Source organism: Bos indicus x Bos taurus, chromosome 2, assembly GCF_003369695.1.
Source record: "Bos indicus x Bos taurus breed Angus x Brahman F1 hybrid chromosome 2, Bos_hybrid_MaternalHap_v2.0, whole genome shotgun sequence".
Classification (NCBI taxonomy): domain Eukaryota; kingdom Metazoa; phylum Chordata; class Mammalia; order Artiodactyla; family Bovidae; genus Bos; species Bos indicus x Bos taurus.
In genome coordinates, this window is record NC_040077.1 from 103,029,931 (window position 1) to 103,042,048 (window position 12,118).

The 12,118-nt window shown below is 39.0% G+C and overlaps 1 protein-coding gene across 1 annotated transcript in view; it reads right to left on the reverse strand.

Annotated features, from left to right (window-relative positions):
• Window positions 1-12,118, reverse strand: part of ABCA12 (ATP binding cassette subfamily A member 12) — a 167,208-nt gene that overhangs the window by 124,045 nt on the left and 31,045 nt on the right. The window contains 1 exon segment of the mRNA XM_027554070.1: window positions 119-210. Within this exon segment, the coding sequence (XP_027409871.1) occupies window positions 119-210 (92 nt within the window).

Genomic DNA, 12,118 nt, shown 5'->3' on the forward strand with positions numbered 1-12,118 from the left:
GGATAGGCTGGGCATTCCATCTTTGCTTGAATTGTTAGAAGTACAACTTTTAAAGATGAGACCTTTACTGGTTGTTCCAAAAGGCCTGTTCTAAACTAGACAGAAGAGGATAGCTTACCCGGTGACGCGTGCCTTTTTTGTGGAACTTCAGTACTCTGGAGTGATAAATTGCTGTCCTTCTCCAGGTTGGATGACTTTCTCAGGATTTTACTAGAGAAGAAAAAGCAAGAACTCTGTATCACTCACATTAATTTCAGTTAGTTACAGCAAAGTGTTATGTGGTAGATTCCAGGGCTCCCCTAGGACTTTCAAATTTTTAATCTACTTTCTAGGATTTTATGACAAAACTCACTTCACCATATATCAATGAATATATAAGGGGTCCTACAAAGTAAATTTTTCTTCAGAGAAAATGGTCTAGATAAGGTTGAAATAGTTTTTTTTTTTTTTACTATATTCTTACAGTAAAAAAGAACATAGAGCTAAACACTAAAAATATTTACAATATATATATACTTTCTTTTAAAAACATGGTGGATCCCAAACAGATGAGAGTCAAAGACTGCTTTGGGTACTGAAATAAAGGTCTGCTTATTTGTCAACCTTTAAAGGAAAACAAGTTTCTATGTTAAATTATAGATGGCATTTTGAAGATTATCAAAGATGAATACTTTCAAGAAAGATTCAAAGAAGAAGGGGCAGAACACACATCTATGGATTATCTAATCTGTGCTAGGTACTATGGTTGGTGTCATGGCAGGTGGCACCAGATGTCAAAGAAAGAATGAAGCATGCAGCGTTTTAACTTCACTGAATGTATCAAGGCTGTAACAATAGCACATGATGCCAGGACTCTGTACAACATGATCACACCACCTTTTGGCAGAAAACACTATTGGACTATCCCACAATTCAGCAATCTTCTTCTTCTTTTTTTAAACTAACTTCTTATTTATTATTTTTAAAATAGAAATAATCACATTTTCTTGAAAACTTGATATACCTAAAGTAAGTATCTGAAACAAATGTATCTATTTCAAGAATGAAATAAGCCCAGATGTCTGGAGTGAATAATGTGAATTTTGTCTGATTGTTTATAAAAAGCTTACTGAAGGTACATAAGAACAGATATAAAAAGACAAGAGCAGAAAAGCAAGAAGTTCTGCTTGCCACTGTGGTTTGATTTGACTTCCTTTTTAGAAACAAGATCCAAATCCTGGTTCCAGGGTACTTTATGATTTATAATTGGAAAAAAAAAATCTTTTTTCCCCAGTGTGTCCTTTTAATAAAAATGATAAGAAAAGGTGATATTTGTCTTCATTCCCTAGTGTTCTTCCAGTATCCTCTATAAAATGTATCGGTTGCTCCCAAAGTTCTGCATTCTTAATGTATATTTGAATTATTCATGACCATGGCTATATTCCTCTAAATCTTCTTATATTCCTTATGCTGACTATTTGGATGGGAAAACTGTTCAGATAAAAATAAGAACTGACCTGGACCTTTTCCTTTCTCTCAAACAGAAAGTTTAAATAGTTTGAGAAAGTCAGTTTCACTTTTCTTTTTCTTGACACTTTTTTAGTTCAGCTTGAAATATTGTAAGGAGTAGTACTGAATATCAACACATTGTGAAAATAAAGGGAAAACTACCTTCATAAAAATTTTAAGGAATAGGGACAGCAACAAAAACCAAAGGGAAAGCAACAAAGATCAAAAAGAGCAAAGAAAGAGCAAGAGAAAAGACTGAGTAATAAATAGGAGTCGGAGAGGAAAACAAGAGGTGATAAGAAACTAAGAAGTATGAGCTTGGAGAAGCAAAAGCTGCATCTCCTCCATAGGGGACATCTTGCCCATTTCCCCACATTCAGGTAAAAGCCCTAAAACTACTCCTTCAAATATTCTTTCAACACGAAAGACAAGTTCATCCCTTTCCCAGAAAGCCACTGGCTCAACAGTTCTGAACTTACTCAACAGAAAATGGCTCCTCTGGACAAGGAACTCTGGAGGCTTCTTTTCTAACGGGACCTGCCTTGACCAGTGGCCATAGTTACATGGTGGTCCACGCATCTCATGTTACAGGAGTGGGGAGGTGGTTCACCTCCTCTTAGGTGGTCCTGGTATGGCTTTTTGTCAGGGAGAGAGCATGGGATATCATATGTGCTTTGCAGTTCATCATCCTGAAAATTTCCCTGGTTCATTTTGTATTTACAGCATGTAGTGTGATGGCATGCATACTCTGCCACTGCACAATTATTATCTGTAACTCAAAATGGAAACCACAAAGTAAATGTACAACAGCAAGCATTGTGGGTAAAAACACGAATTAAGGCTGTAAGGTAAAATTCAGTTTATCTCCTCCAGGAAAGGTAATTGGTTCTTTTAGCTCCCTATTACGGAGAAGGCAATGGCACCCCACTCCAGTACTCTTGCCTGGAAAATCCCATGGATGGAGGAGCCTGGTAGGCTGCAGTCCATGGGGTCGCTAAGAGTCGGACATGACTGAGCGACTTCCCTTTCACTTTTCGTTTTCATGCATTGGAGAAGGAAATGGCAACCCACTCCAGTGTTCTTGCCTGGAGAATCCCAGGGACGGGGGAGCCTGGTGGGCTGCTGTCTATGGGGTCGCACAGAGTCGGACACGACTGTAGTGACTTAACAGCAGCTCCCTATTAAATTGCTAAAGGAGGACAGGAAGGTAGCTAGTCTTACTGAGTTCAGGGTAATCTCTGACCATGCTTATAGACAAAGAACTCTATGCTTCTTAGACAATGAATGGATTTCCATATTTTACACAATTTAAGCACTTTGTACATACTGAGTTTATATCAATGTTAAGTGTGCTATGTTTGCTTGTGTACTTATTCCTATCACTTTTCCATTTTAGGCTGTGACATCTTTGGAAGTAGGCACCATGATGATCTTTTTATTTGAAACATCTAGTATATAAAACTGAATAGCTGATTAAATAAAAATAGATGGTATTGCCAGAGTGTAGAAGAACTTTGGAGTTAGTAGGTATCTTTCAAATTCCATCTCTGCCTCATCCTAAAAAATTGCAGCCTCATCTATAAATTAGGAATGATACACCCACCTTGCAAAGCTCTTATGAATATTGTGTGAGGTGTGCTTATCAAGTTCCTATTGGGGCCCTGTCATCATAGATACTCACCAACATTAACTGTCAAAGTGCCCACAAAGATGGTACAAAAACACAGCCTTCACCATCAGTATGCAGTTGAAACCCCACACTTATGTATCTATGGTCCTCACAAGATCCTTCTAGAATACTCGAAGCTTCAGGATCTCTGGACACCAAATGGATGTACCCTTATTATTCATAAACTGGGGCCTGCACACAATGGCTGGTGAGGTGGGAAGAGGCAAAGGGCCTAACCCAGAATTTTATACTCTTTCTTCATTTTTAAATTTAATTTCTTTATCAGTTTACTCATAAGAGGAATTTACTATTTGAAGGAATGATCAATTTTCTCTTTGGTCTGTAAAACTCTTAGGAAGAGTCTATCTACAATGCACTCTCTTGGCAGATGGCACATGACAAACACTGAATAATGAAGAATTATTATTCTTCATTATTAGCATCCATTGAATTATTGAATTCAATAATTGAATTGAATTATTGAATTCATTGAATTATTAAATTCCACAGAATTATTCCACTGAATAATGAAGAATTATTTTTCTTCATTATTAGCTTCCACTAGCTATCAGATAGCTAAGGAAGCAACATTTTTATTTATTTTTATCCTTTTTAAATTTTAATTTATTATTTTTATTGACAGATAATTACTTTACAGAATTTTGTTGTTTTCTGTCAAACCTCAACATGAATCAGCCATAGGTAAGCATATATCCCCTCCCTTTTGAACCTCCCTCCCATCTTCCTCCCCCTCCCACCCCACTAGGTTGATACAGAGCCCCTGTTCGAGTTTCCTGAGCAATACAGCAAATTTCTGTTAGCTATCTATTTTACATATGGTAATGTAAATTTCTATGTTACTCTTTCCATACACCTCACCCTCTCCTCCCCTCTCCCATATCCATAAGTCAATTTTCTATGTCTGTTTTCCCATTAGTTCAGTCGCTCAGTTGTGTCTGACTCTTTGCAACCCCATGGACTGAAGAATGCCAGGCTTCCCTGTCCATCACCAACTCCCAGGGCTTACTCAAACTCATGTCCATTGAGTCGGTTATGCCATCCAACCATCTCATCCTCTGTTTTTCCATTGCTGCCCTGTAAATAAATCCTTCAGTACCATTTTTCTAGATTCCGTATGTGTGTGTTAGAATATGATATTTATCTTTCTCTTTCTGACCCACTTCACTCTGTATAATAAATAGGTTCTAGTTTCAACCACCTCATTAGAACTTACTCAGATGTGTTCCTTTTTATGGCTGAGTAATATTCTATTGTGTATATGTACCACTGCTTCTTGATCCATTCATCTGTCGATGGACATCTAGGTTGCTTCCATGTCTTAGCTATTGTAAATAGTGCTGCAATGAACAATGGGATACACGTGTCTTTTCAGTTTTGGTTTCCTCAGGGTATATGCCTAGGAGTGGGATTGCTGGGTCATATGGTGGTTTTATTCTTAGTTTTTTAAGGAATCTGTATTCTGTCTTCCATAGTGGTTGTATCAATTTCCACTCCCACCAGCAGTGCAAGAGCGTTCCCTTTTCTCCACACCCTCTCTTGCATTTATTGTTTGTAGAGTTTTTGATGATGGCCGTTCTGACTGGTGTGAGGTGATATCTCACTGTAGTTTTGATTTGCATTTCTCTAGTAATGAGGGATGTTGAGCATCTTTTCATGTGTTTGATAGCCATCTGTACGTTTTCTTTGGAGAAATGTCTGTTTAGGTCTTTTCCCCATTTTTTGATTGGGTTGTTTGTTTTTCGGGCATTGAGTTGTATGAGCTGCTTGTATATTTTGGAAATTAATCTTTTGTCAGTTGTTTCATTTGCTATTATGTTCTCCCATTCTGAGGGCTGTCTTTTCATCTTGCTTATAGTTTCCAGTTTTCCCAGCACCATTTATTGAAGAGGCTACCTTTGCCCCGTTGTATATTCTTGCCTGAAAAAAGCAACTTTTTAAAATAGCCTGGTCTGCCTCCCTTGTTGCACACCTGGCTCTGCAAAGATCCTTGGAAGAGGAAGCACCCAAAGATGGCAACACATGCATAAACATATAATCAATCTTACACTGTATCTACCATATTTAGTCGTAAACTCACAAACATTTATTAAATTCCCAGGACATATAGGGGGTGAGACAAATTAAAAAAAACAGGGATTATAATATGTTAATGGTAATAGCTAAGGAAGGATATGGCCAGGGGATGACCACACATGAATGGGGGTGCTAAATTAGAGTTATCATTTGAATTTTGCAAGAGCAAGATCCTAGAATCATTACCTAATTCATGGCTCTTGCTGCCTTAAAATCTTTTTGTTCATTCTTTCACTACACCGGTGGTTTCCAACTGGGGGCATTTTCTGGCCCCTCCCCTGCTCCCAGGGGATATTTCACAATATCTGGAGACATGTTGGCTGTTAACACTGGATAGGAGTGATACTACTTGTATCTAGAGGCCAGGGATGAGGGTAGAGACCAGGGATGCTACTAAACATTCTACAATGCACAGCACAACAAAGAATTATCTGGCCCCAAGTAGCAACACTGTACTAGGCTATGACAGAGAAGTGGATTTATTCAATGACAACTTACCCCCCATCGACTCCCTAGGACCAACTCAGGAGATTTAAAAATCCTATTCAGGAATTCAGAATAGGTATAAGGAAGTCTGAGAGAATCTTTCTCATACTGGATATCTCTGGAGGTATATTAAGGCACTATGCAAAACTTAGGTGCCTCTTGAATCTAGCATGGAAGCTCATCTGGATCCAGGAAATTCAATCTTCTGGGTGAGGCAAGAAAGGCTGAGTCAAATCTCCAAGTGGCCCATGGCATCATTTTGACTTTTACCAGACCCAGCTCACATGTCCAGTACCAGGGAGATGGTTAACAGCATTGCTGCTAAGATGCTGAAGAAGTGGATTCTGACTCTACCACATTTATAGTGCTCTACTTCAAAAGGGAATTAATAAGGGGAACATCTTGGATTCAAAATGTTAAACTTAAGATATTGGGAGGGAAACTAGGCTGAGTAGTTTTATTTCTTCTCAGACATGTCTACCAACAGTTCCTTTTGGGAAATGTCACATTTATAGATATCATCATAGCTGTAGGATTTATGCACTTATACTGAATGTCTTTGTATTTCCTGTGAGTGGGAAAGACTGCCTGTGTGGGTGGCATCCATGTGCACCATGGCAATTCTGTCTTTGAAAGGAATTGCTTCTAGGAAAGACACATATGGCAAATCCTAAAAAGAAAATTCTGACATTTTTTTTTGTCTCTAAGGATTAGTTAAACTTATTCTATTTTCCCTTTTCCCCCTGAAATATAGTTATACAGGTAATGCAGTGACACCTGGAAAGAAGGTGTGAAACATGCTCCAGGCCCAGTTCTGACTCCAGCTTCACATGACAGGCGTTACTAACTTTAGGGACAAATAAGGATGTTATAACGGCATTAAGGCCTCCTTGGTTATACAGTCATCCTTCCTGACTACCCCCGAGCAGAAGTCATTCACAGGAAAATTTTAACTTTTTCATAATTTCTTGAATTTCGTCCTTGTGTTCATTCCTTCAGGGTCTTCCCTATTCAGATATAATCCCTGCATGCCCATGTGCATGCCCACGTTCAACATGCACCTCTCTTCCAGGTGGCTCACTTGCCAATCAACGATCAGTCAAGGTGTTAAGATTTAGAAATGCCTTAATATGTTGCTCTGTCCTAGGGCTTTTTATATTATTTGGAGGGACTTTGGAGATGTTATATCTGAGCTAATACATTTCTAAAAGTTTTCAGAGGCACCATGGTGGGGCAGATGAGGAAATTTCTTTGGGGCAGATGCACATCAGAAGCATGTAGAATATGGGGGAGGAGATAACATTGCAGTAGCTTTCAGATAACCCTATACATACTATGTTCTACTTAGCCCTGACAGGGAGAGTAATCTGGCAACATCACAAAGGAATTTGTAATTCTGCCATCACAGTCAGTGGCAAAGCTGTCTGCCTATTCCTCTAAACTGACTATACAAGGATCACCATTAATTTCTTTCTTAGGTTCTGAGATTCTTTTTCTATGTTGTTGCTGTCGTTTAGTCACTAAGTAGTGTCCAACTCTTTTGCAACCCCCTGGGCTGTAGCCCACCAGGGTCCTCTGTCCATGGGATTTTCCAGGCAAGGATACTGGAGTGTGTTGCCATTTACTTCTCTAAGAGAGCTTCTCGACCCAGGGATTGAATCCACATCTCCTGCATTTGCAGGCAGATTTTTTACCACTGAGCCACCAGGAAAGCCCTTCTTTTTCTATTTCAAATACACCTTCCTCTAGTCTGGTAACTACCACCCTATCTGACCTTCATGATCTCACCCATAGAGGTCTCTGGAGCACTCTTCTGATATCTCCCCACCCAACCCTCTCTCCACTCCAATAAAATATCCAACAGTAAGGTATATATTCTTCAGACAGAAACAATGTCTCAGAGTGCCTATATAACTATTCACCATCTGTTGTCTAATGTTTTAGGCACAGTGAGAACGAAACAGTCATCACATTTACCATGTGACAGATTAATTTACCTGTTTAGTAGTTTCTGTCTTTCTCTCACCAGATTTTAAGTTTTTATGGGAATCCAGCATGTAAGGTCATCTGTATCCACAGTAACTTGGATAGTCTCCAGCACATGGTACACGTTCAATGCATTCTAACTCAATGAATTAGCAATTTTGCCTGCATGGCAGTTAAAGACTTCCTTCCACTTTGTTTTTGATAAATGATGTTTTCACCTTTATTTTTATACAGATACTCACTAAAATGATTACTAGATGGTTATCCATTACTCTGAAATTAATACAGTTATGAAACCTAATACATCTTACTTCATGTTCATAGTCAAATGAAAATGCATACCTGTTCTATTTCCAGTTACCCCAGATTCCCAATAATATCTTTAGTTTCTAAACACATCCATATTTTTCACTACTAAACAAAAGCCTTGGTACTTTAAAAAAAATGCCTCTGAATAGGATCAGATTCGCTGTGTTTTAGGTTCTATAAGAGCCATTCGATACTATGAACAAAGGTATGAATTTGGAAACCATGGGTCATGGATGAGTGTCGACACGACAGAGACAAGGAGTAAATCCATAAAGACAATTCCCCAGCAGGAGCTGCAGGAAGGCTGAATTGTTTCTCCAAATAATGACCCCGTGAGCTCTGCAAGATGATCTTTGCCATTTGCCAGCTGTGTGAGCAACAGCACAGTCAAGAGCCCCCACTGTTCTGATGTATTCTTCAAGGCAGTGCAGGGAGGAAGGACCATAAGGGTAAGTCCCATAATGTTGGGTCATCCCTTGTGCAAAAGAGCAAGAAAACAATAAACATAATCATCTCTTCTTTCAGACAGCTAGTTACAGTTGATGCTGAGTTGATGGTTGAATTTTTTTTAAACCACCTCATCCCGAAGCTAATGCTTAAGAAGTATGAATTTAATAACAGAAGACTGGTGCTAATGCAAAAATGCATCAAAACACCTGGCAACTGGCCAGCAAGTAGTGACCTCAGTATGATCCTGTCTTTCAGAAGAGCATTCTATTAAAATAAACATGGTGGGCCTCCTTTGAGAAGGCCGAAGATAGCCTTTTTTCCCCTCACTTAGAAAACAGAAAAGGAAGACTGTTTTGTTTCTTAATGTGGCTATGCTAGTGAATCTTTCTTCACCAAAGGGAAGCACTTTAGTGAAAGGACCTACCCAGTATGGACGGCTTACCTAGTAACCACGTCCCAGTTTCATTGTATGACTATATAATACATAAAAATTAATAGCATGGTGGAAGATATCATTAATGCAATTTTATTAGTGCATGTAATTTCCAAATTAAGCTCCAATTAGTTGGTAGTTTAGAGAAAATACTGAATATACAGCAATATACAGCTTGAGCTCAATATAATACCTGAAAATTAGAATAAAAGTGAAAAAAAGAGACATGATCAGCTATCTAGAGAATAACCAACAGAGGCTAAAAATAAACTTGGACTTTAATCGTAGTTCTAAAATCAACTCAGTGCTTCATCTCAGGGGGCTCCATGAATTTGGTCCTCTATTATGTTACTAAGGACCATATACATAGAAATACACAGAAAAATACTTTTTTGGGGGTGGTAATATGTATAGATCCAACCAGTCCATTCTGAAGGAGATCAGCCCTGGGATTTCTTTGGAGGGAATGATGCTGAAGCTGAAACTCCAGTACTTTGGCCACCTCATGCGAAGAGTTGACTCATTGGAAAAGACTCTGATGCTGGGAGGGATTGGGGGCAGGAGGAGAAGGGGATGACAGAGGATGAGATGGCTGGATGGCATCACTGACTCGATGGATGTGAGTCTGAGTGAACTCTGGGAGTTGGTGACGGACAGGGAGGCCTGGGGTGCTGAGATTCATGGGGTCACAAAGAGTCGGACACAACTGAGCGACTGAACTGAACTGAACTGAACTGAATATGCATATGCTATGCTATGCTAAGTCACTTCAGTCGTGTCCGACTCTGTGTGACCCCATAGACGGCAGCCACCAGGCTCCCCTGTCCCTGGGATTTTACAGGCAAGAACACTCTATAGACTTATTAAATATTGATAATTATTCTCCTTGTTGTTACTTAGTTCTTCATGAGAAAAAAAAAAGATACAAAGAAGAGAGCACCAGTTTGTAAATATGAACATTAGTTTCCCTCATATCTTCTCTAACACTTGGTTCACAAAATGTCCATCTGAGGTACAATCTCTCCATGAAGGTTTACCTGATTACATCAGCTGAAAGCTCTCTTTCTACTTTAAATATGGAGGATGTCTTGCTTCAATTTCCTCCTGGCATTCTTTTTTTGCACTATCTCCTATTATCACTCATTTAACATTTACCTTCTCCTGCTAGCCCAGATGGTAAAGAATCCATCTACAGTGCAGGAGGCCTGTGCTGGATCCCTGGGTCGGAAAGAAGGGAATGGCAACCCACTCCAGTATTCTTGCCTGGAGAATCCCATGAACAGAGGGGCCTGATGGGCTATAGTCCATGGGGTTGCAAAGAGTCAGACACGACTGAGCAACTAACACTTCCACTTTTCTCCTGCGAGAACACAGGCATAAATCATGCCTAACTCATCACTCACACAGGGACACAGAGACTGCGAACTAGTTGAATGAATAAAGCATTCATTCACTTTATCTCTACACTGAGTACCCAGGGGACAATACCTCTAGTCATCTTTTGGTACCCTTGCAGAGATACACAACTAGTTGCTAGTTGAGGTAATGCTTGCATATGCTTAGAACATTAGTCTCACAGACAATATGTCATGCCATTTCCCTGTTTAAAAATTTCCAATGGCTTCTCATCATACTAAAAACAGTAGGCAAATTCCTTTTGTTTCCTTACCTGTTTGATGCTTCGTGCTCTTTCTCTGGGGTTTTTCATTTTTTTCAACAAATCCCTTACCCCTTTCATCATCCTGCACTATGTTCTATCCATATTAGGCAAGTTTCTATTCCTCTAAATGATCAAGTGTGTCCCCATTTCAGGATCACTGACTGCTTCTCTGCCTGGGACTTTCTCTTCTAAATGTTCATATGCTGGTGCTGGCTTCTCCCGGTCCTTGTTGGTCTCCACTCGGATGTCACCTTCCAACAGAGGCCCTTCTTTTGCTATCCTATTTTCCTATTTAATTCTCACCTCTCAGTTTCTGCCTCTTAATTTGCTCTATTTTCTTGCCGGAACATTTACTATTATTGGTGATTATGGGCAATGGCAACCCACTCCAGTACTCTTGCCTGGAGAATCCCATGGACTCAGGAGCCTGGTGGGCTGCTGTCTACGGGGTCACACAGAGTTGGACACGACTGAAGCGACTTAGCAGCAGCAGCAGCATGCTATTTATTCATTTGACTGCTTTTTTGCTTTTCCATTAGAATACAAGTAACAAAAGGGTAGAGAATTTGTTTAGTTCATCTCTGTATTACAGTGCCTAGAATGATGCCTGGCACACAGAAACTTCTCAGCCACTATTTCTTGAATATATTGATAAATAAATCAGTGAACATCAGAGCATTTTATGCATAAAGACCAAATAACTTATTGACACAATAAAAACCGGTGTGAACCAGCAACCCAACAATTACATTGTATCTCAAATCATTTCCAAAGATAATTCTTGACGTGTTGATATTTTATGTTAAATAGCTTGCAGTTACTTACTCTCTCAAAGTATTACCCATTCTAACTAATAATCAAAATCATGATGATAATATTGAAGGAGAAATGGTGCTACATGCCAATGAATTTAAATGAAAATTTGAGGGACCAAATATCTCTGATGAAGATAAATATCATCTTTTCTTGAGAAACACACAAAAAATTCTCTACCAAAATAATCTCATGGTTGATTCAGATTACAATGTTATTATTTCTACAAATGGTTAGGCTCTTGACTCCTACTAGATTTAAAATCTCAGGATGGAAAACTGAGGTTGCAAATGGTCTAGATTCCCTATCTTTATTCTTCAGCTTCTCATACCATAAAATAGGACACATTAACCTCATTTAAAGGTGGTTCTTAAATTAAGTATACTTCCAACTTTATTACTTTGATTTCTAGATCCCTAATTTCCTTATTTGCATTTCCTAGTTTCTGTTATATCTAGTAGTACCACATAGAAGATAATATCCCTGACCTTGTCCTATATCTTATGTTTGTGATCGAGTCTTAGGCAATGCACTGACAATTTGAAGTAGGATGGAGAATCTCTGAGGGAAGTTAAGAATGACTGCCTTGACTATCCAGTATTTTTTTTCAATTGGAGTATAGTTGATTTTTTTTATAGTCAATTTTTGGGGGCTTCTCTGATAGCTCAGTTGGTAAAGAATCAGTCTGTGATGCAGGAGACCTGGGTTGGATCCATGGGTCCAGAAGATC